At 48.2% G+C, this 25,277-nt stretch overlaps 1 protein-coding gene across 7 annotated transcripts; it reads right to left on the minus strand.

The window, feature by feature from the left end:
* Positions 1-6,912: 6,912 nt before the first annotated feature.
* Positions 6,913-25,072, minus strand: PGAP3 (post-GPI attachment to proteins phospholipase 3). 7 transcript variants are annotated; one of them, XM_084804508.1, is made up of 8 exons: positions 24,868-25,072; positions 22,227-22,324; positions 20,827-20,979; positions 20,230-20,292; positions 19,141-19,202; positions 15,461-15,597; positions 13,824-14,028; positions 6,913-11,711 (listed from the first exon to the last, which is right to left on the minus strand). In XM_084804508.1, the coding sequence occupies exons 1-8, from the start codon at positions 25,052-25,054 to the stop codon at positions 11,630-11,632; spliced, it is 987 nt and encodes a 328-aa protein (XP_084660634.1). In that variant the 5' UTR covers positions 25,055-25,072; the 3' UTR covers positions 6,913-11,629. The 7 variants fall into 7 exon arrangements, with proteins under 7 accessions (XP_084660634.1, XP_084660635.1, XP_084660640.1 ...); XM_084804509.1 differs by having other exon boundaries at positions 8,047-11,930; XM_084804514.1 differs by having other exon boundaries at positions 8,071-11,927; positions 20,827-20,949.
* Positions 25,073-25,277: the final 205 nt, after the last annotated feature.

Raw genomic sequence — 25,277 nt, forward strand, 5'->3', positions numbered from 1 at the left:
TTTTGTTTTAACCACCCTAAATAATTTGGTGTCATCGGCAAACTTGGCCACTTCACTGCTCACTCCTAATTCCAGATCATTTATGAACAGGTTGAAAACCACTGGTCCTAATACAGATCCCTGTGGGACCCCACTATTTACTTCTCTCCATTGGGAAAATTTACCATTTATTCCTATTCTCAGCCTTCTATTCTTTAACCAGTTACTGATCCATAAGAGGACCTCTCCTCTGATTCCATGACTGCTAAGTTTGCTCAGGAGTCTTTGGTGAGGGATTTTGTCCAAAGCCTTTTGGAAGTCCAAGTAAACAACATCTACCAGATCACTCCTGTCTACATGTTTATTGACACTCTCAAAGAACTCTAAAAGGTTAGCGAGACAGGACTTACCTTTGCGGAAGCCGTGTTGATTCTTTTTCAGCAGGGCTTGTCCTTCTATATGCTTCCTAATTTTATCTTTAATAATGCCTTCAACCAGTTAACCCAGAATAGATGTTAAGCTACCTGGCCTGTAATTTCCCGGATCTCCCTTGGATCCCTTTTTGAAAATTGGTGTTACATTGGCCACCTTCCAGGCCTCTGGTATAGGGGTTGATCTTTGGGATATTTTGCATATTTTGGTTAGAAAATCAGCAATTTCATATTTTAGTTCTTTGAGAACTCTAGGATGGATTCCATCTGGGCCTAGTGATTTATTTGCTTTCAATTTATCAATAAGGTTGAGAACTTCATCTTTAGTCACCACTATTTGTCCCAGTTCCTCAAACTCCTTTCCTGAAAACATCCATTCAGGCACAGGTATCTGTCCTATATCTTTTGCAGTGAAGAAGAATTCATTTAGTTTCTCTGCAATCTCCTTGTCCTCCTTCAGTACTCCTTTAACTCCATTATCATCCAATAGTCCAACTGCCTCCCTAGCTGGTTTTCTGCTTCTGATATATATTTAAGGAGTTCTTTATTGTTGGCCTTGATGTTGTTAGCGATATGCTCTTCAAAATGTGTTTCTGCATCTCTTATTGTCTGCTTGCATCACCTTTGTGCAAGCTTGTGCTCCGTTTTGTTTTCTTCACATGGGCAAGACTTCCATTTTCTGAAGGAAGCCCTCTTTTCTCTAATAGTTTCCTTGGCACTGCTCATTAGCCATACCGGCAACTTCTTTGACTTGGTGCTACCTTTCCTAACCTGTGATAGACGTTTTAGCTGGGCTTCTATTACTGTGGTTTTGAGTAATCTCCAAGCATTTTGAAAGGATTGAATCCTCGACTCCCCCTTTCAATTTCCTTTTCACTAGTTCCCTCATTTTAGAGAAGTTTCCTCTTTTGAAGTCAAATGTGACTGTGTTGGACTTCCTGGGTAATTTTCCACTTAAATATATGTTAAATCTGATCGCACTGTGGCCACTGTTTGCAACTGGTTCAACAACATTTACATCTCGTACTAGATCCTGGGCAACACCACTTAGGATTAAATCCAAGGTCGCCTTCCCTCTGGTCCATTCCATGACCAACTGTTCTAGGACATGATCGTTTAAGGCATCCAGAAATTTAACCTGTTTGTCTTGACTGGAACATGCATTTATCTAGTCAATGTGGGGGTAATTGAAGTCTCCCATTATTATAACACTTCCTTGTTTGGGGGCCTCCCTGATTTTCTTTTCCATCTCAAGGTCACTCTGAGTATTCTGGTCTGGGGGACGATAGCACAGTCCTAGCCCTAGCCTGTCCTGGAAAAGGGTCAGTGATCAGTGAATGGGAACACCCCACACTGTAACATTTGTTGCAGGTTGCACTTGCTGATCTTCTAACCGAGGTACCCGATAAACTTCAAAGGAACCCCAGGGTTCTCCTGAGCCCAGCGTGAAAGACAGTGCATGAGAGAAGCACCAGCAAGGGAGGGGCGTTTTCCCATTCTCTGACACAATGCTGGGTTGCTGTGTGGTCCAACATGTGGTGGACGGGAGGTGAATTCTCTTGGCCGTGGTGCAAGTGTGGAGGAAGACCAAAGCAAGGTATCCTCACAATATTTCAAGGCAGGCTGTGGGGATAATAATATCCTTAGATTGCTCAAAGGAGTTAACTGTTCTGTAAGTACATTTGAAGTGTCGCTCTTGCAGACAGTGCCTGGTGCATCTGTCCTGGGCTCCTGGGCTCCTGTCTGCCACCAGAGGGAGAAGGATGTCTTCATCTCCCTGAAAAATAATGCAAGAATTTTGGGATGTCCTGACTCCGATAAAGGCAATCCTCCTTGTGGGCAAATACACTGTACGAACAGTATGGACCTGCATCCCGTTCTTGTTCACCCAGTGATTGATTCCTGAGAACTGAGAACCTAGGGCTCAAGTACTCTGAGGAGCCCCCTTCTCACCCTTTGTATTCACCCCAATGCCAGGGAGCTGATCGCACTTGGTGAAGGAGGGAGCGGAACTCCCTGCACCGGTGCAGGAACCCAGTTCTCACAGAGGTTCTAAACCTGGGTGTGGGCAGTGCCGCTTCAGACCATACATGTGTGTGTGCGGGGGCGAGAGAAATCTGTGTGATTAAATATTCCTCCATACACCACCACCACCACCCCGCACATAGAAAGCCAGCATATCAGGGACAAGGGTCTACCAGCTTAAACTTCTCCCTGGCATGCCTAGTTTTGTGTTGTGTGATGGAGGAGCACTCAGATGCGTGAGCTACCCCACCCCAGCTGCAGTCTGGTACAGCCAGACACAGGTTTACTACCACATGTGTTTGTGAGATCAAGGCAGAAATCTAAGAGGAAACTCCCCATATACTTTGCCGAGAACACACATAGCTAGAGTCTGAATCTGTTTTACATGAGCAGCCATAAGGGCCAAGCTACACATTATATTAAACCTATACGTTGGCCTTATGTGTTTAGTTTTTCTACTTTAAGTAGCCACCATCAGTGGGGAGGTGGGGGAGGGAATCAGGATCCATGTGTGTGTGTGTGTGTGTGTAATGCTTAACCACTACAGCACAATCCTGATGAAAATAGCACATACGCGTGCACACAGCTAAGTTGGGAGGAAAGCTGCCATTGGCTTTTCTCCCAGCAGTGTCCAATAGGTGTTTCATCAGGGGTAAAGGATTTAAAAAAAACGACCCTCCTCCCTTGCCACAGACCCAATCCTAATTGACCTACACACACACACACACACACACACACACACACACACACTCTCTCTCTCTCTCTCTCTCTCTCTCTCTCTCTCACAGCTTCTATTTAGAGAGGAAAAATTAAGCAAGCCCAAACTGCACATTTAACGTAACATGAAGTTTGACCTGATGAACAAATCTGGTATCCAAAGCTCCCGTTCTCCCAAAGGCCCGTTGGGAGAAAGCAACAGGTACCACTCCAGACTATTGAATGGCGCCAACATGCTGCCACCTTAAATCTGTGGCAGGCATGTCACTGGACAAGTGGAATCCTAGCAGTGACCAGGGTTTGCCCGGGATATATGTAGGCTGATAGAGGTGCTGGCCTTGATAGGCTGACCATACGTACCGTTTTAAACGGGACAGTACCGTTTTTTTTCATATTTCCCGACTGTCCTGTCGTTTTAATATAAATGTCAGTTTTGTCCCGTTTTTAATTTTTTGTAAAAAACTGAACGCGTTTATCATAAGGCTCTGTGCTAATCAATGCGTGCAGTAAAACTGCTAGTGTGGCGAAAGAGGAAGGTCCGTTTCCTTTGTCCAGCCAGGGCCAGGCTTCTTGAGCGAGCGACGATCGGACGCCGCCCCCTCGCTTGTCTGCAGTGGCGGGGGATTCGAGAGGCGGTCGCTGAGCCCCATTCAGCGTGTGGGAGCCAGGAGGGTGAGTCTTGCTGTTATTTCTACCATCATTCCGCCCATCAAGATTCTTTCTGCCCTACATTCAGTTTGATTCAGACTTTTCAGACCCATATTTCGGTTCAACAGGCTGTTAGCTATTTTTTTATTACAGCGGAACTCTCTGCTGGGACATTAGCATATACTGGCTTGTGATAGCAGTCGGGGTGTTCATTCCTTCTTTTTTCCTTTTTGGTGTATGTTTATGATTTTTTGCAGTCTGGCCACTGCAGTCCTGCATTAGTGTTCAGTGTGGTATGCCATACAGATTTGTTTACTGCTCATGTGATATTTTATAAGTATTCTATATATGTATATTTATGAGTGTTTTTTGTGTGTATATGCAATAAATTAGTGTTATTCATTTGCGCCCCTTTCCATGTTCTTTTGCAGTGAGTTCAGTTTAGGTTGTTTTTTTAGGTCTCTTATAGCCTCAGAGGCCACAAAGGGAGCTGCAGTTGTTTTGTTATATTGTGGTTTTTCATGTATATGGAATATTACATAACCCTGTCCCATTTTTGTCATCCCAATATCCCGTTTTTGTCTCAAGGAAATATGATCAGCCTACTCTTAGGGTGCTTCCAGATGGAGCAGGGCTCCTAGCACTATCCATTAGAAAGCACTGTGCAGCTGTTCCCTCTTGTCCTCCTCCATGGATTTTCTGCAGTACGACAAAAAGACGGAAGCAGCACTGAGAAGTCCTGTGATGGAGCCAGGGTGGTGGCACCACAGATGCCTTGCCCGGAAGCGCCATTACTGGCATGGCTTCCTAAGGAGCGGAGGCACCACAGGACTTGCCCACTGACCAGGGTGCCTGCTTGCCAGCCTCCGCCTGGCCACCCGCTAATCACGTGGCCTGCTGCGTTTCTCTCTTTCACATCCTTATGTGTGGTTATCTGCAGGCCTTTGCCAGGCTAGAACGTGAAAATTAGCCTCCCCCATCTGGAAGACTCAGGTAGGCAGCAGAGCCCAATATCTCTTACACTACCCTTACCTCACTGTTCTGCTTAGACTAGGTATAGGTTCCAAAATGGTCCTGCTGGCTGCTTAGCTACAATTAAGCTGGTGTGTTCTCAAACGCCACAATTGCCTGACGAATTCCGTGCAGTCCAGGGCTAAGCCATTGTGAAGAGGCAATAGTTAATGGGTGAGCTTGAATCCAGGCAAGATGGAAGTTATGTTGGTCCCCATGCTGGATACTCTAGAAGGAGTGATCTTACCTGTGGCTGATGGGGATACTGTTAGCCCATTGGAACTATGGGTGGGTGATGATGCACTTGGTGATGGCAGCTGGAACTATCAATTATATCTATTGCATAGGCTAGGCTTCTTCTTGGAGAACGAGGACCGTATCATACTCACACACACCTTTGCAATCTCTTGGATTGTCTACTGCAACGTGCTTTACATGGGGCTGCCCTTGAAGCCAACTCAGAAGCTTCAGTTGATGCAGAACACTGCTGCTTATCTTCTGGACAATGTGTGGAGGCAGGAGCATAGACAACCGATACTACAGCAGTTGCATTAGCTACCTGGCAACACCTGGGCATGTTCAAAATGCTGGGTTTAACTTATCTTTGGTAACCTGGGGCCTGCCTATCCGCCAGACCTCCCCTCCTCTAATGTCCCTCTGTCACCCATTAAGATCTGCACAGGGTGCTCTGCTCTATGTTCACCGCTGCATGAGGTCAATTGATTTCAACAAGCAGGACTTTTTCTGTTGTATTCCCCCCAACACACACACCCTGGAGAAGTTTGCTGAGCTATGTCCCTGATGACTTTTAGATGGGGCTGCAAACCTTTGATGGTGACCAAAGAGGGTCTTTTCAGTGTGAGCTCCCAGGCTATGGAACTCCCTCCTAAGGGAAACGAAGTTTGCTCCTTCTCTGCTGTCCTTCCACTGGCAGGCAAAGGCCACTTTCTTTAAGAAGCGCTTTCGCCTGTAAATTGGTCTGGTAGGTTGGGTGCTGTTTTTAATATTTCCCCCCTGTAATTGTGATGTCTTTATTGTATTTTAATGTATTGTTTTAATAAATTCTAATTGGCTCTGTAAGCTGCCTTGAGTGCTATTTTTTGGTAAAAAGTGGGTAGTAAATAAATAAATAAGATAGGATGGAAATACTGGAAATAAACCCTTCTCTGGGTTCCACAGTTCTTTAGATCATGGCCCTGATCCCTAAATTACAGCAGTTATACACTAAAGGGGCTAGTTTACATGTTCACATACACCACCGAACACTCGATGAAACATAGTTGAATGTCTGATCTGATTCCATTGAAAGCATTGTCTTTGAGAGGACATGAGAATTCTCTGCCTCTGGTGTGTGATCGACAACAGTCCATTCATACATGCAAAGTCATAATGTAGTGCTGCAGTCATTAAAGAACAAACATGCATGTTTTGGTTATGCCACGTCAAAGCAGAGGTGGGGGCTTACCTGACTGGATGTTCCTCCACACCAACAAAACTTCCCTGCCCATAAAAAACCAGGGATCCCAGGGACGAGGGTTCTAGACCCTCCCTCTCCCTGGGAGTGTTTCTGCTTGCAGGAAATGTTTTGCAAGTACAAGTCTTCTGATGTGGTACAGTACAGTCCATTTACCACATCAGAATTATGCTGCTCTCTTACTGCTTTGTGTTCTGCTTCTACCTCACAGGTAGTACTGCTTGTTTACAGGGCCCTGATCCAAGGAACTGCTGGTGCATAAGAGTGCACATCCATTGTGTCTATAGATACCCTACGCGGTTAAGCATGCATTACCTCATTGGATGATGGTATCATTCATGCAACACACAAGCTTTTGTACAGCCGGCAGAGCAGATCAGTCTTCCGTGCATGGGCTGCTTTTGCTGGACTGGAGCATGTGCCTACAGGATGGGTTGCTTGCCACTGTCAGTCATTGGCTCTGCTAGTCTGTAAACTTTCTTCCCACCATGGAACCCTAGGATTTCAGCTGCTGCCCTTGAACTTGGGTTTCAAAGGCAAGTGGAGATTAAAGGGATGTTATTATGGCACAGGGATTTTCCTGACAGTTGCGAATGGCTAAATCAGGCAGTCAGGAGTTCAGAGCTAAAATTTAATTATCGTTCTGTTTTACTGGAATTGCACACACATCAGCTGAGACTTAGTTTCAAAAGAGTTTTCTATTCTGAAACCGAAAGGCTGGCACAAATGAGATACAGCAATGCCTCCCCACCCCCAGTTGAAGCCTGCACAAAGTAACCCATCAAGCAACTAGATAGTGTTTCAATTAAATCTGTTTTTGTTGCCTGCCTGCGACAGCAAAAATAAGGGGGTTGTAAAGCACTTGCCAGGCCACTATGGGTGGCTGGAATGCTGCATTTGGCTTGGTGGGTCACCGGTTGGCCAGGCCCGGAACAGATGTAGTCTGGACAGAATATACATAACTGCTGCCTATGCAATATTGTAATGAAAGACTGAACATAGCACTTTTCCCCACATTATGCGATGCAGAATGGCCCTGGAAGGGACTTGGGGAAACGTGAAAGGTTATCCCACCATTCCTGTTTAGGGGAAAATGCCATCCCAAATTCTGTCTAGGGCGGAGGGGGAAGGAACGCTGTCTTTGGGGCTGGCCGTACCGCAGATGTCCGGCACCATCAAAAATGAATGTCCTTTACCTTGTGGGGGACGGGACGGGACGGGACGGACCATTTGGGTCTTCTGTCTCAGGCACTACAATGGCTCGGGCTGGACCCGGCCCTCTTGCTGCATCTCCCTCTTATGCATTTCCCTGCATCCCTCCTCAGCACACACCACTTTTCACTAGCACATGTGGGGCGGCTGCTGGGAGAGTGAGAACGGCGCTACCGAGATGTGACCTGGGACACGGCAGCCTGCCGCATGCTGCCGAGGGACGGCAAAGGAGCTCCACTGGTTCGGCCAGGCCCTGCTGGAGGATGCCGACGGACTCCAGCTGACCTGGCCCAGGAAGCCTGCGTGATGGACGTCCAAGTCACCCTGTTCCCCCTTTGCTAGCTTGTGACTTTTGGCTTTTATCTGCCTTTCAAAAAAACCTTTCTGTGTTTCCCTATTTTCCTGCCGCCACCCCCTTTTTTCTGTGCTTCTAACCAGCCACCAAATGTTCCAGGGCCAAGTAGCCCAAACCCAACATACGGACAGAGGAACCCCTTCTATCACACTGCGTTGGCTACGAGTGGCATCTTTTCTTCGCTCTGGGTATTCCATTATTTTACTTATTTATTTGTTACATTCATAACCTGTCTTTCCTCCAAGGAGCCCAAGGAGGCATACATGGTCCTCCTCCTCTCCATATTATCCTCACAACAACCCTGTGAGGTAGGTTAGGCTGAGAGTCAGCGACTGGCTCAAAGTCACCCAGTGAGCTCCATGGTGAACCCGGGTCTCCCGAGTCCCAGTCCAACACTCTAAACACAACGCCACACTGCTTCAATATGTACTGAACTCTTTCTCCAAACTCTTTCTCCAAACTCTTTCAATATGTACTGAACTCTTTCAGGGATCCTTATGCGAACAGACTGGCACCATCCACACACAAGGGGGGGGGGGGCATCAGAAGGCTTGGGAGAGCACCACCATTTGCAGAAGTACAAAAAACCTTTAGAAAAAAGCATAAAGCCGGGGACACCCCAAAAACAGCATGCTCAGTGGGCACAGAATGCTGGCTGGCTGTTGGGAGGAGGAGAAGACAGAAAATGGGGTCACAGTGGGGGGAACGGGATGGAGTACCCTGGAAGAAGGCATGGCTGGCTGGCACACTGAACAGGAGCAATTCACGCCACAACATTTTGTTACAGGTATCAATTCATGCTTTAAAACAGGGAGAAAATTTGTAAATCAAAATCTGTTTCAGTCTTCCAAAGAAGGGAAGAAAAGTTGTCCCTGGCAACTGGATGGTGAAGAAGGCCAAAATCAGGCTCCCCCCGGTGCGCTGCTATGTGAAGTACCTGGCTGCTAGCCGCAACTCTGCTCCTTTCCCCAGTCAGCTCCCTGGCCTTGCTGGACTAGCGTTGTGGGTAGCAGCAGAGGCAGGGGCCTCTTCCTCTCGAGTCAGGCCTGCCTGCGGAGGACACCGGCAGACCACAGCAAGAGCAGGGCCCTTCTCTCTCTGGCATGGGGGGCTCCTACACTTTCAGCACATTCTGCAACTCTGATGCTGGGTTGCAGAACACAGTCAGGTCGTTCAGGGATCCTGCTTGCTTCTTTTTTAAAAAAGAAACCCACATGAAATGTTGAACTATGCAACCTGTATATATTGTGTTCAAATTCGTACATGACTTATTTTGCCTGATTTATTCTGATCCTGCTAGTCATGGGGGGGAGCAAGGAGGTATACAGGGCATTAAGCTCCACTCTTTGACCACTTTCTTGGCTCCCTTTTGCCTCCTTCCAGAGGGGTAGCCCTACAACACCCTAAAGACCCACACATCTTTAAGGTGCTAAAGGACTCCTTGTTGCCCTTGGTTGTTGAAACTCCACCAGATATCGCCCACACATTTTCAAGCCTAGGGCTGCAGTCCTATACCAACCAACACACCTGGGAGTAAGTCCCACTGAACTTAATAAGGCTTACTTCTGAGTAGACATGCACAGCATTCTACTGTTAGTTTCTTAAGAACTTGAAAACGGAATACTGAATTCGTGGCCACATGCTGAATTCGCATGGTACGTGTGCAGCAAGGAATATACCGCTCTTGGACTTTGCACTTTGTTCCTACAATGCAAGTGTTCATCGATCATCTCCCAGCCAAGATTGCAGTTCTTATAGGCAAGGGGGCCCTCTCAGGATTTGGGTCTGGCAAGTAAAACTCTACTCAACAACCGATTACTGAGCACATTTATACCATTAACTTAAACCTATTTTAAATTTAGATTTCTGTCATCTGTTCTGCCAGCCAAGTGTAGTAGTCCTCATTTGCTCCCATTCTTGCCTTTTGGCATACTTTAAGCTCCACAGCAGGGGTTTATGGGGGAGGGCAAATCCTGCCACGCACATGGCAGAAGGGCGTGCCTCCATTTTTCTTGGCAGGGTTCTTTCTGTGCTTTTAACAGCAGGCAGAACAGGCCACACTTCTTGACAAAGAAATGCTGCAACAGTAAAGAAAGCGTTGTGTGCGGAGTTCTGGCCCATCATACAGCCTTTCAAGGCACTAGATCCCTGCAAGGGGTGGTGGCGGCCCTGGAGAAAGGTGGACTCTTGCCCCTCTAGTCCTTTTTCTCTTCCAAGGTCTAAAGTGAAAATGTGTTATATGGCAAACGTGACCTACTAAAATGGTGTCGTTTTTAACTTCCTATCTCCAGTAAACCCTTTCAACATGGAGCCAGCTGCCAAAGAACCTTCACACCTTGCAAAAGATTCTGGGAGACGGTCAAGAACATACACCCAGATGATGCAGAGCAGTGCAACGGAGGGCACACCTGCCTCCCCTGTGGCCGTGTACTGCAAGAGATGAGGGGTGATGGTGAACAAACTGTCTTTCAGGGAAGCCTGGCTATCAACTGCCAGTCTTCTCACAGAGTAACCCCTGATCATCTTTTAAAACCCACAGTTCCCAGTTTGAACATCACTGCATTAAAATAATAAAACCAAAGTCTATTGTTTCGATGAGGTCAGATTAAACGCACCTTCCTTCCAGATCACTGGTGAATTGGCATCTATTGCCACCTGGCGGCTGACTGGAGCTATAGTGCCCACATCAGCAACCCACGGTGCCTTGTTCTTTTAACTATGGTTCTTTTCTTGTGTTGGGTAACTGTGGAACCCTTTGGCACTCTTCGCATAAAAGGCACTTTTGGCCTCCTCCTCCTTTCTCTGTTTTTCTTGCAGTTTTTCCTAGAGACAGAAAATGCTCACGTGTTCTTGCTGGTCTTACGCCGTGTAAATCTTATGTCACGTCACTAGTATGAGCTCCGGAGACTTGCGCCACCTGTCTCTGGGAAGCTGCAAGAAATCAACATTCCTTGCTAGATATATCCAGGTAACTTATCTCAGCCACAGATCAGAAAGGAACTTTCCTTAACTGCAAGCCCTCCAAAAAGATAGAAAAATAGGCAGGTGAACACCAAAAGCAAAGAGGAGATGTCTAGGCTTCACATACTGAGTTCACAGGGTCTTCATTGGTCCAGCAGGGGCTCTTAGTGGCAGGAGCCAAAATGGAACCTGAGACATCAACCCTCAAAGCTGCTTAGGACAAAAAACAAGGGATGGATCCTCCTGTTAGGCCTTGCTTGCGAGCTTCCCAGAGGCAGCAGATGCAGAGTGCTGGACTGGATGGAACTTTGGCTGGAGCGAGTCGTATCAGACACACACACAAAACCACTCCACTCTACGGTGTCTATATTGCTGTTTCAAAACCAGAGAGCAGATATGTAGAAGGAAAGGAGAAATACTGTTTATTTCCTCTCTAGATCCGGCTTGCATTTCAACCTGAAAACTCTCAGCTAGCTTCCACAGCCTGGTAGGAATAGTCTTTGTGATTTAACTTTCACAGATTCATGCCAATCGCTTTTGTTGTTGCTGTTAAGTAAAAAGATTTCCCACATCCAGCTGGGAGTTAATTTGAGCCATAGCCTGCGGGCCTCAAACCTGAATGCCGGTGCTTCTGGAGCACGTGCGATAGTAATATTAAATAATGAACTGAGTGTGCCTGAGCATGTACAGAGTGCCCATGCCAACAAGGAATAATTCATTATAACCAATATGGGATTATGTACGTATGCAACGTTTCAAAGTCAGAGGGTGTATCTTCTAGGAGGGTTGAGACCAGCACCATGTTTTTGCTCTGTTTTAGAAGTCACTGCAACAGAGAATGTATCTTCTCTTTTTCTCATTACAGGCAAGGAAGTAGTTCATAGAGGTTCCTAATAGCCTGGCAAAGAAGAACAAAAGTAATCTGTCAAGAAAGGCAGCATAATTAGACCGCTTTCCTGAAACAGTTGATGCTTCCAGTTGCCGATAGCATGCCACAGCACAAACAAGGTTTCTCCATATTCCGGCTTGCTGAAGCTCCTACTGCCCTCTTCAATGCTGGTTTTGAAATCCCTTTAGCAAAGCCATTTGGACCAGCAGATCTAATCCCATAGAGCTGCTTGAGAGAGAAAAGAAAAAGACAACAGAATTGAGTAGAACAAGCAAAACTGTTCCTGTTTTCCCCAGAGAAGCATGAAAAGAGTTGGAAAGGCAAAATGAGGAACACAAAACAAGTTCCGGGGGAAATTAGAAGTATACCCTGATGCATCCAGGAAAAAAGGCAGTCAGTTTATTACACCATGGCAACAGAATCCAGATATGGATGCTTTAGAAGTCTAAAGGACAGAAACAAGGAGTGCAAATTGTCACTGATTCTCAGAACAAGGAAGGCTTAAAGCAGGGCACCCCTGCGATGCTGGAAATAGTCAATGCATGTCTTCTGTAGAGGTCAATGCTCTTTCCCAAGCGATGTTCACCCAGGGCTTTAGTCTATTTTAAGAACGTGGGAGTTGGCCTTCAAAAGATAGAGGCTGTCATCAACGAGGAAACTACGAGGAGAGGAATAAGCAAGTTACTGGAGTGACCGGCAAGTGACGGACAGGGCTAGCTGCGAACTGACGTTTATCCGCTGGTCTTTTCAGGAGAATCTGCACTGAGCCAGAGAACTGACAATGTATCCACCTCTGGCCATGCACCAACTTTTCCCTTGCCTCGTCGTGCTAGTCCCACCCACAACGCGCCAACGCTTCACATGTGCACAGTAACAGGATACACATGAAACTCTGAAAAGCAAGCCTCCAGAAATAGCAGCTGCAAGAACTACACGGCCTACACCTTATGCTCTGGCCAAAATACATGTAGCCTTGTTTCATGATGGCATATGATGAGACAGGGCTACAGTTTCACATGGGACTGGCTACAGTCCAGGGATTCCAACATTTACCAGCCTTTGGGGCTGAGTATGTGGTAGATCAGGAGTCGGTTCCCACCTGTGGCCCTCCAGATGTTGCCGGATCGCAACTCCCACCAGCCCGAGCCGGCATGGGCAATGGTCAGGGATGATGGAATTATAGTCCAGCAACACCTGGTGGGCCAGAGGCTCACCACCCCTGCTGTAGGTCATAAGCTGCCTCTGGACATGCCGTTTTCATTCTTAGTTATTACAGCTGTTCGTGGTTGGTAGAACTACACTTTTCCATGAATTCCTCTGGTTCTTTTTTAAAACCTTCTAAATAAGGCAGAGCTGGGCTTTTTGGCCCCAAGGGCTGCATACTGTAAATTTGGTCCCATCTAACCTCAGGACCTGCACCAAATGGGTCCGAAGCAGCCCGGTGGGTAACCAAGCTAATCCCAACAGACAAACATCACTACAGACAAATCAAAACTTCAAGGTCTTTTCGTCCAGGGGTCAAGAGTCGGGAATATCAGACTGATTCTTAAATACAAGTCTGGGGTCTTTCAGCGACTCTTCTTGTAGGGCTCCCCAAAAGCCTCATTCAGGTCATTCAACCATTCCAGAACAACGTACAATGCCCAGAGGTGGAGTGGGGCTCTGTGCATGCGCGCGCACAGGGATGGGGGGGTTCAAACCTCCCCTCCCTGCCTGCTGAGATCCGGGGAAGGGGCGGTGGGGCAGGTTCTAGGCCGTTTCCTTGCTCCTGCCAGCAGCGAGGAAATAGCAGTCAGCACCAGGATCACCGGGAAGAGAGGGAGGTTCACGCCTCTCCCCCGCTGTCCCTAGAAATTCTGATGCAGATCGTTGTTTCCTCGCTGCTAATAACCGTGGGGAAGCAGTGCTCTGTTCCTTCCCCCCAGGTGAGGCTGATCAGCTGGGGGGCGGAGTGGGGAGTTCTGCAGCCCACACAGAGAGCCACATGTGGGCTGTGGGTTGCCCGTGGGTGAAATAAGGCAACGGGCTGTCGCCACATTGTGGGCAGCGATCTCAGAGCTCAAGTGGGAGAAGGTACACAAGTGAGGATGCAAAGATGCGAGGCGCACAACCCAGGCTGACCTGTAGAAAAGGACATTGACAGGGATGGTGCTGATGTGCCAGATGGCGTGGGCATCGAAGACCCAAAACAGAGGCGGGAAGTCCAGGAGCTCCAGGAGGGCCAGGGCCTGCAGGAGGAGCACAACCACCAGGCACTTCCAGACGTAGGGCAGGCGCTGCTGGTTCCTCATGCACCAACCCAGCCACCAGAAGAGGTTGAGGAGGCCTGCAAGGTGCAGCAGAGGGAGGGAGGGGATAATGCCTCATGTTAGTATCCGTGGCATCACTCAGTAGCTGCAGGGGGGCAGGGCATCAGATCCCGTGGGCATGGGGATGCACCAGCAGCACTTTGGAGCCCTGGCCCCAACAGCTTCCTCCTCCTCCGCAAATTCCAAGGAATGTCGTGAGTTCCCAGGAATAGCCCCCAATCTTCTAGAAGGACCTGCCTCCAAGCCGTGTCTGAGCCACGAGTCAGGGATTCTCTGGCATGAACCAGGAACTGCAGGGGCCAAGGCTGGAACCCGGGCTAGGAAGCTACTTTGGACCATGCACACTCCGGACCCAGAGTCCCCTAGGACACAGAAGGGAGCAGGGTGGGCACCGTCTGCAGGCCACAGGAACCTTCTGGAGTGGAGAGGCCTGGTGCAAGTACCAGCAGCTGGCTGTCTCTGCCAGGGGAGCGCCTTCTGGCCTGCCGCCGCCACCCTTCAGACTTCAAGAGCCCTGTTCTGCTCTGCAACCCCCCAAAACTGACAACAGGGGCTGTGGGCTGGAGAACACAAGCTCCGCTGTGGTTTTGGGTACGACCGCATTGGTCCTAGTCTGGCTCTAACCAGTTTTACATTGCCCCTCTTGCTGAATTTCGATTTCGAGGGAATCTATTATTCATTTATTATTCATTAATCTGCCTATATACAAATACTCTAGGTATTTCTTTCTAGGTGTACAAAGTTAAAAACAATTTAACCGAAAATCCAACAATAAAAACAACACAGCATAAAAACAGTATGTTAACAGTCAACAAAGAGAAACCAGAGTTCTCAAACAGGAAGGCCCGCCGGAATAACGGCGTCTTTAATGCCTGCTTAAAAACCTTCAAGGAAGTCATCAGGCGCGTTTCAACTGGCAGGTCATTCCACAGTTGACAGGCGGCCAAGGAAAAGGCCCTCTAGCGTGTGGCTGCCCATCTCACCGTAGGCAGCCGCAGCAGGGAGCTCTCGGAGGACCTTAGGTGGCGGACTGGGACGCAGGGAGAAAGTGCTCCCGGAGGCACCTCGGACCTAGAGCATGTAAGGCCTTAAAGGTCAGAACCAGCACTTTATATTTTGCTGGGAAACAAATGGGCCACCGGCATAATCTAGCAGCAATATCGGTGGCAGATCATGCTGGAGCTTCCAGCATTAGCTTATACTGCAGTGTGAAAGTAACTGCTACTGAGGGCAGAACATTTCCAGTAAACAGCGAAAGAACAAGGCAGGGACGCCTATTCAACCTTTTAGATATTTAGCCTTTCAACTAAAAGCGGTTGAGGCATTCAGGCAGGATGCTGTGCAGCGTTGATCTGCTGGGCCGCAGAGCCAGCCCTGCCACCGTCAGCCCAACCGTTCACAGCAATCTTTGCCTGGAAAAGAAATGAACGTCGTCCCATCAGGCCTCACCGATTGCCACATTGGCAGTCATGTTGTAACCATAGTCAAAGCGCACGAGGGTCAGGTACGAGACGTGGCAGGCCAGGAAGAGGAAGAGGAAACTCCCAAAAACAGTGGCAAAGGCTCGACGTTTCAGGCCCAGGGTCCTGCAAGAAAAAGCAGACGGCGCTGAAGACACTGCCAAGGGCTGTAGGATATTGTGTGGATCGTTCTTGGCCTGCTTGCCTTCAGCTGCGAAGGCCAGGCCTGCTGCCGAGAAAACTGAATGGACAGAACGTGAAGGCATTCTTCTCCCTTCTGGAAGAGAACCTTGGCTGGTCACAGCTGTAGCAGGAAGCCCTAACTCATTCCAGGCAGGGCACTACTATTCTGACTCTCCTTAGATGTAGTTCTTTACATTTTGCTTTGCTTTGTCCTTCGTTGTCCTTCCCGTTTGGGCATTTCCTGTCCATGCACATTTCCTCTTAAGGTTTGGGCCAGAGTTTGGGAGTAGTTTTCCTGTTTTAAAATAAACACTACAGATACAGGGTGCTTCTAGACGAGGCTTTTACCCACTGTCCTACCTCATTCACAGAATTTTATGAGGGTCCAGACATCTTCATCTTGTAGCCCTCCTGTGTTTTCCCACTGCTTCTTCTACACTTTTTTTTCCCCATAAAAAAATCCGTTCCAGAGGAAAAGACGGTATCTTTTGACTGGCAACCCTTGGAGCCCTCCATCTGGAACCACCCGCAACCCGAGAACTGTGAAGCTGTATGTAAGAGGAGGGGACGGGAGAGGACCTGGGGGTCTGCACATTCTCCGCCCAGGGAAGGAGGCGTGCGGAGCACGGAACTGTCATGTTCTCCTCGTGTGTGGTGGCTGCGGCTATTTCACGCCAGTCCCTATTCTCCCTGAGAAGCTCTCAGTTACTTCCCTTCTTAAGGATTCCCCATTCCTGCTAGTCTTCAGGGTTTACCAGCATGGAGGGAAATGAGAAACCAGGCATGACCCGGGGATGGTGGCGGGGGGAGAAGCCTGGCCATGAGAAAAGCAGTGCCTTCCGGCAATGGCCAAGATGAAAGCACTCCAAAGTATCTGTCTGGGCAAGCAGGGGTAGTATTTTGGGAAAGTCAGTATCTCTTTCATGATCGCAAGTCAAGTGCTAATCTGGAACGGGACACAAAGGGAGGTGAGACCTGTGCCAGCTGCTTACTCTCTTTCTGAAGACAGACCAGGGAAAAGGTAGTAAGTAGAAATACGCACTGGCTGCCCTGAACAATTCTGCTTATACAACTGATACAATTAAGCCCCAGCAGCTCCGTTTTACTTCCTCATTAAAAATGTTGTACCTGGGGTAGCCAGCCTGGCGCCCTGCAGAAGTTTTGGACTATAACTCCCATAAGCCCCAGCTATCATGGCCCATGGTCAAGGATGAGGGGAGTTGTTGTCTAAAACTCTGCAGGGCAGCAGGTTGCCTACCTGAGTTCTAGCCCGCTTTTAAGTATGAGTACCCTCAATGCTGTAGCTTAGCGGCAGAGCTTTGCATGCAGAAAGTCTCCTGGTTCAACCCACAGCATCTCTTCCGGTAGGGCTGGGAAAGGATTCTGTCTGGAAACCCTGCAGAACTGCTGCCAGACAGTGGAGCGGACACTACTGAGTGCAACAGACCGAACTCGGGAGAAGACAGCATCTGATGTTCCCAGGGCAGCTAGTAATAAGCCACCTGACCACAAACACTTGGTTCAGGTTAACAAACACTTTGCCCTCATTCAGTTCTTAATGAAGCCTGTTTTAAAGTCAGTTAACAGGGTTTTTTTTTCCTGAATAAGCCCCTCATTAGGGCAACACCTAAGGCAGGGGTTCACAAACCTTCTACTCCCGGGACCTTCTTGAGGGAGCTGAAAATGACTGAGGCCCACCAGTCACAAAATAGTGGCAGATGGAGGTGGAATTTGGCATAATCAGCTGACGATGACCAATATCATTTTATATTGGTATCTAATCGCTCTTTGGAAATGGTTAATTTTTTTGCCACAGCTATTCCCTTGTAGCAGGGAGTTCCATAGTTCAGCTTTCCTCAAGTTAAGTACAGACATTGGCTCTGGAGGTATCATGACTCAGGTTCCTCATTTCAGGCAGAATTTGTGGATCCAGAGGCTCTAAGTAGAGAAAACTTTTTATTTTATATTGTTTTCCTCTTTCCCCCCACATGGCTTTCAAAGTATTCTTACTCATCTCCTGACATTTCTTCCCCCTTCTCCTTTTACACTTAACTTGCACCCAATCCCCAACTCCCAGTTTCTTCCATCCCTCCCGCCTGCTGCTTTTACATTCACTTCTCCCTGTAACAGCTTCCCTCTCTTATTCTGTTCCTTTTTATTCCCTGTTTTTAAAAACTATTTTTTAAAAAACTAGCCTTTCTTTCTAGCCAACTCCCGTCATCACACCTGCCGGTGCAGCATTTGGCCATGACGCAGGCGGTCTGCAGCACCAAGACCCACCTGAAAGTGGGCTGAGACCTGCTGGAGGGTCCCGGTGCACAGCTTGAGAAATGCTGATCTTGGGTTTACCATGCCCTGTGGGAGGGACCATAGCTCAGCAACAGAGCACACGTTTGGCATTCGGGATGCCAAGCTAAAAGGATCTCTGGTAGCAAGCTTAGGAAAGGCTTCTCTTGACCTGAGGCTCTGAGGAACGGCTGCCAGTCGGTGTAAACTGTCCTGGGCTAGATGGATCAAAAGTGTGCAAGGTCAGTAAAGAGAAGGTAACATGTGTGCGTTTGGGGCAAGGGGGGGGCACTACCCTTTTGTTCTGGCAGGGCTTCTGGTGCGGCAGGAAGAGATGGCACAGGCAAAGCCTCTCCAAGCATGAAGGTGCAGCAATAAAAATCCAGTACAATGTCTGCTTGTTACACAGATCTTACAAGCAGAGGCATCCTGCCAGAAACTATGGTGGCAACTCTTCCTGAGACAGGCAGTAAATCTACTCACTCCTTTTTAAATTGCTACTTTGTAAGAATGTTGCCAAAGCAGACCCCCACTCCATCTTTCTGAGGATACACCTGTCCACCATTCAGGGGAGGACAGCTTCCTCTTTAGATGGCAGGGCAGAGGTGAAATCGTGCAAGCCTCCACCGAAAGCAAGATGCATCTCCACCAGGGTTTTGCCTCGAGAAAGGCTTTGCTCCTTCCATCCTTCCAGCCACACCTTCAATCCCAAAGAGTCGGAAAATTACAAAAAAAAAAAGAGAAATTATGCATGGTATGGAGAAAAGGGCTAGAGGGAAGGTTTTCTCCCTCTCTCATAGTACTACAACCCAGGGTCATTACAAGAAGGTGGGTGGTGGAAGATTCCGGACAGATAAAAGGCAGTACTTCTTCACACAGCGCATAGTTCAGCTATGGAATTTGGTGCCACAGGACGTAGCGATGGCCACCAACTGGGATGGCTATAAAAGGGGATAAGACCAATTCATGGAGGAGGAGGCTATCAACTGCTGCTGGTCCTAATGGTCACGTGCTACCTCCAGGATCAGAGCCAGTGTGCCTCTGCCTACTAGTTGCTGGGGAACAGGAGCAGGAGAGAACTACTGAACTCAGGCCTTGCTTGCAGGCTTCCCATGGGCATCTGCTTGGTCAGCGCGGGAAACAGGGTGCTGGACTAGACAGGTCTTTTTGTCCAATGATGTTAGAAAGAGAGAGGCTCACCTGACACAACACAAGTATACAGAGTGAAGAATGACCGCTGATGCACAGAAATAGTCCATTTTCTGTGGGAAAACAAATTTAATTAGAGACCTGGGCCAGGGCTCACTCAATGCTAGATGCTAGCTTTAAACGTACCCTGCTTTTTACCCCCTGCTTTTTCTCAAATAACATGAAGCTCAACCGTTTCTCCCCTGCTCCTTTCTCCCTAGATGTGGCTTGCAATCTGTTTAGAGTATTTTGACACCTGGCTGTTTCTGTTCATGGCTGGAGCATTCCAGGAAGGCTTAACCCTGATAATATCTTCCTTCATATATCTGCCCCCAAATCCATCTTTTCTACAAAGCCCTTGTGGTTGTGCCATAGTGGTTACAGTGCTGGACTAGGTTCAAATCCACACTCAGCCATAAAGCTCACTTGGGCTAATCACTACTTTTCTCTCAGCCTATCCCTACCTCAGTGGGTGGATGTGAGGATAAAAGGGGTGGGGGAACCACGTCTACCTTGAGCTCCTTAGAAGAAATGTAATAAATAAATGAGTTTGGCACAACCTGTTAGACCTCATCGCTCTACTGAAATGAAGCCTAATGACATGTAACTGAAATGAAATAATATTTTCCCCCTGTTTACTCCCGCCTCCTTCTCTCTTCCCCTCCACCAAGTATTAGATTGTTAGCCTCTTGGGGCAAGAACCTGTCTTTGTTGTAAAATGCCATGTACATTTATGGTGCTCTATAAATAAGAAATAACAAAAATAATGGTCATGGAGCTTGAGAAGATCACGAGCCTAACTTTACTCATTTGGAAGATTGACTCATGCACGCTGTGCTATTTACTTGAGGTTTCAAAAATCTATTTCATTTTTATTAGAAACAAAATCAAACTCACTGGAAAGATTTTTGCCATGCTTTCAAAATTCCCCCAAACCTCACAGGCTTTAGACTGTCAGTTGTTTTTATTGTACTGTTTTTAGGTTGTCTTATGTGCACCGCCCTGAAAACCTTTTAGGGATGAAAGCATGGTTTATAAATTAACAAATACCCCTATTTGGGTTCTGCAAAGTTTTCATGTTACAAGATCGTAACTGCTCACCTCGGTTAGATTTGTTTCTCGAGTATGGAAAACGGTAGACCAGAACCAGGCATTTAAAGAAACCTGAAGGGGTGGGGAGCAGGAGAAGAAAGAGAAATCCTGAAAACACCACTTTCTATGAGATCAGGTCAGTTTAGCTGCAGAGCAAACACTGGAAGGTACTGGTGGAGAGGAGCTTGAGTCTTGAGAGAGGCATGAGGGATGCTGTCCTTACTCTCTCCCTTCATTCTGCCCTTCCTGAAACAGATTGGAGCAAGGAGTGGAGAGCTTGCCATTTCAGCTAGTCCTCTTTCTGGGATGGCCTGGTTGTTTCCTTCCCTCCCATCAAGACCTTGAGCAATAAGAGCCACCCTCCCTTATCACTGTGTACACCATTGTCCCCTCCTTGAAGGAGAAGGGAGTTAAGACCCTCTAACTAAGCCTTCCCCAACCTGGTGGCCTCCAAACGTTTGGGATTTCAGCTCCATCTTGCATGGCTGATGGTCGGGAATCCTGGAAGATGTCACCCAAAACATCTGGTGGGCACCTGGCTGGGGAAGGCTGCTCTAAGCCAAAAGGACTGTCAAGGTGGGGAACTAAGGTTCAAAAGAGACGTACCCAAGCAAAGGCGATGCAGGTATGGTACATGGGAGAAGAGCGGGGAACGACGGCTTTGTATCTGTTCAGCATCACTAAGTTGGCAAGTCCATTAAGGAATGAAGCAAAGGCAGAAGCAGGCTCCTGAAAAAACAGGAAACGGGAAAAGGGCCACTATGGGGGAGGCGGGTGGAGGGGAGAACAAGAAGGAAAAGAATGTCACTGCCCAGAAATTAGGATGTACACACCTTTTCCCAGGATGGCTTCAGGTATCCCGGACTAAAGCAAGGGTGGGCAACTTGTAGTGCTCTAGGTGTTGTTGGATTACAACTTCCATCATCCCTCACCAGTGGCTATGCTGACTAGGGGTGAGTTGCAGTCCAGAAACATCTGGAGGGCCACATGTTGCTCACCACTGAACTAAAGCCAGGATTCCCAAAATGGGATGCCTAATGGGGCAGGTGGAAAAAAAGCACATTAGGAGAAATGGAGCTGGGTGGTTTTCCAACAGTCCCAGACACCTCAGTGAAAGAAAAGGGGTAGGAAAGGATGAGCTTTCACCATCTGTTTTCCCCTAGACAAAGGGCCAGACTAGATATGAACCCATTCAGCAATTGCATAGGGGTATTTTTTTTAAAGTAAACAGCAGGTGCAGGGGGTCAGGTCTGGATCCTCATGGAAGGGCTGGGGAAATGTAACCCTCCCTGCTGCGGTCCCAATCTGCGTCGGAAGGAAAGCTTTCACTGGCATCAGTAGACGCTTTCCTTGAAATGCAAACAGTAGATCCAGAGAAGTGATATTGGTGGCGTCTGCAGCAGGGGCAGAAAGAGTTAAAATTCCTCTCCCCACCACCTGGTCCTGAGGCTGCTATGGATGTGGGAATCAATGCCATTCACACAATTGTCATGTATAGTTTGGCTCTCATGGGCCTGGAAGACTTATTTTTGTGGAAGGGAACACAACAAGCATGCTATGGCGGCCTAGGAATGCTTTCAACTAGTTTATAGGATTACTCCCGCCCCCAATCTGTAGCCTGATGTGCGGAGGTAGCAAAAGGGCTGGTTACAGATGTACCGCCACAGACACACATGGCAGAGGCACTGCAGTGCGGTTTGCTCTGCTTCTTCCTGCAGGCCCATGTATAGGGGAATATGTCCCGGCTGCCTAGCGTGCAGGTGCCATAGCACAGTGCCAGAGAGCATGCTTTGCGGGCTCAGTCTCAGTTCAAAGGTGGCAGGTTCAATCCTGGGAAGCTCCAGTTGAAAGAATCCCACACAGTAAAGCCAAGAAAGACCTCTGCCGATGGCCCTGCAGAACCACGGCCAGTCAGAGCAGACTGTCCTGGATGGGCAAATAATCTGATCCGGTATTATGCAGCTTTGTATATTTGCGAGCCAACTTGGCTTCACAACGTGGCTTACCTTTCCATGAAATTGAGGCACTTTGTATCCTTCCTGGACGTAAAGGTCCACAGTCAGCCACATACATTCATATTTACAGTCATCTCTGCAGGTCCACCCTAGAATACAGGTGGGGGAAACAGATAAAATTAGGGTTAGGGGCTTATTTGGACAATGCCCAAAAGCCATGGAACTCATTGAAATAATGTTAAAGGAGTAGGGAGGGCTTGGAAGGTGCCCAGATTTGCCACGTATGTTTTATTTTAAGGGACTGTAGCTTATTCATCTCTCTCAGGGCTTATTTTGTTCTGGCCAGCCTCCCATGGCCAAAACCAAACAGGAATCCTAAGGCCGATTGTGTTTGGTTTTTTAAAACATCAAGGGGACAATCCCATGCATGTTTAGGCAGAAAAAGTCCTACAACTTTTGGCTGGCTGGGGAATGCTGGGATTTTTTTTCCTGTCTAAATATGCATAGGATTGTACCCCAAGACTGTGTTGCATCTTTCCAAATGGGCATTAACCTGCTTGGGATAAAGAAAGCTAAAATGCAAATGTAGTATCTATATTAGAACTATAGTCTGATATCCCATGTGGATTTCTCAGAATTAAATGTATTTTTGAAACTTGGATCTGCCAGTTCTAGCTGAGATGCATAACTGGAGATATAATGCGAGGTGGGGTGGCAGTGGTGAAGCTTTCCTGAGAGGCAGAACGAGGAATGCTTAAGCCTGCAAACCTATATGCATTTATTTTACTTATTAGTTTATATCCCGTTTATCTTCCAAGGAGCATAAAGTGGCATATATGGCTCTCCAACATTTGATTATCACAATCACCCTGTGAGGTAGGCTGAGAGAGGGAGGGAGGCTGAGAGAATTTGGGGGGGGGGGGTAACCTGGGTCTCCCCCGCCCTAGTCTAACCACTACACCACATAGACTCTACTTACTTGGGAGTATGTTTAACTGAACCCAGGAGGCTTGTTTCTGAGTAAACATGCGTAGAATCCAGCTGCATGTAAATGGTCCTACATTTTATATCATGCAGAAAGAAACCAGTAATTAAAGAATTGTGGCTTCTTCTTGCTTAGTGATTATAACCTGAAATAAGCCTGGCGGACAAATAAGAGGTTGAACCACATACCTAGCATGGAATGCTACAATTGCAATGCTATGCATGTTTGGACAGAAAAAAGTCCTACAACTCCCAGCATTCTCCAGCCAGCTAAACATGCCTAGGATTGCACCCTAAGCCACTCAGAATATTTTTTTATCTGTCTAGCCCATAAGCTTTCTGACATAAAGCAGGGGTGGGCAGCCTATAACTTCCTCATCGCTGGCTGGGGCTGATGAGTGCTGTAGACCAAAACATCTGCAGGGCATAAAGGAAATAGGGAGAAATAAATCTTGCAAGGATGCTGACAACAATGGGAGGACCCAATTGGTGGGTGGAGTCTCTCTGAGGAGAGGTGCTTTGAAAACAGTTCTGTGAATGGCCCAGAGAGCTTCAGCTATTGGGTGGTATAGAAATGAAATGAATAAATAAATGAACATCAAAAACAGAACAGGTTACAAGCTAGTGGTCTGTCTCCTGCCCAGCTCCTCCATCCTACTTGCTGCACCAGACAGAGGAGGGGAAGATACTAACAGGGTTCTAGTCCCCACTCAGCCACGGAAGCTCACTTTGGGCCAGGTACAGACTTTCAGCCCAACCTACCTCACAGGGTTCTTGCTGTGAGAATAAAATGGAGAGGATTATGTATGCCAAAAAACACCGGGAGGGAAAAGATCCCAAAGCGCCACTGAGTATGTTCTATAATAATTGTTTATTCGTTGCGCAAATCTCCTAAATGCTCTGCTGTGCATGTTACAAGACGAAGTCTCTTCTTCAGGAGCAATTAATCTCTTGGTCAGGACTGCTTCTGTAGGAAAGAGCCTGTTTTATTGGCTGTTCCTACAGAAAGAGAAGCAGGCTTGACTGAGAGAGTAATTGCTCATGAAGAAGAAACGTCGTCTCAAAACACATACAGCAGAGCATTTTAGAGATGTGCGCAACAAATAAACAATTTTTATTATATATATAATATATATGTTATATATATTTGGGGGTTGGGGCCTTGTAGGCCCCCTCCAACCTTACTACTGGAAGGGGCCTACAAGGCCACGAGTCCAACCCCCAAATATATATTTTATATATATATATATATATATTTGTTTATTCGTTGTGCAAATCTCTATCTATGACCATACTCGGTGGCGCCTTGGGATCTTTTCCTTCCTGCTGTTCATCGCGCACAGAGCCTCCCCTCTCAGTTTTCGAATGATGTACGCTGCCTCAGGTTCCTTACGGAGGAAAAATAGTGGGATACAAGCGTAGTAAACGAACAAAATAATGCAGTAGCCAGCAGCTTTGTAGCCTGAAAGAGGCAGGTGCACAAGTGGGGTGGCGCTACTCCAGGAGGCCGCTACCCACCCACTGGTGTGGGAAAGGCACTCTGCACATGGTCGGGCACCCCCCCTTCACCAGGGCGACCTGACCTGCCCCGCGGCCAAGTGGGCGGCGCCGCGGCTTGTGGGCGCGGCTACGCGAAGAAGGACTCCGCCTCGCCCGCCCCCGCCGGCGGGCACGGCCTCCCCTCAGCTCGGCCGGGCGCCCGCCGTACCTGCGAGGCTCATGTACAGCGGCTGGCGGGAGCGGAAGCGCCGCAGCCCGGCCCCAGAGCAGTCGCGCCTCTCGCACTGAGCCAGGCAGTCCCGGTAGACGGGCTCCCGGTCCCCCCGCGAAGCCCGCGCGGGGGCCGGCCCGGCCGCCGCCCCCAGCAGCAGCAGCAGCGCGGTGCGAGCCGCCATCGCGCCTCCCGAGGGGCCGGCGCTGCGCTTCCGGGCTGCGTCGGAAGTGGTCCTGCGCCGAACTGGCGGCGGGGGAACCCGCGCTGCGCGCTCGAGGGTTCCGCCCGGCCGCGAAGGCGGGGCATGGCGGGAGATGTAGTTTTCTCCGAGCCGCCGGCGTTTCGCCCAGTTGCTTCCCTCCTCCCTCGTGACGGGGCGATGCGTCCCTATTGCCCTTATTTTC

Source organism: Heloderma suspectum, chromosome 6 (assembly GCF_057233095.1).
Source record: "Heloderma suspectum isolate Gila_16-S chromosome 6, 16-S_ref, whole genome shotgun sequence".
Taxonomy (NCBI): Eukaryota; Metazoa; Chordata; class Lepidosauria; order Squamata; family Helodermatidae; genus Heloderma; species Heloderma suspectum.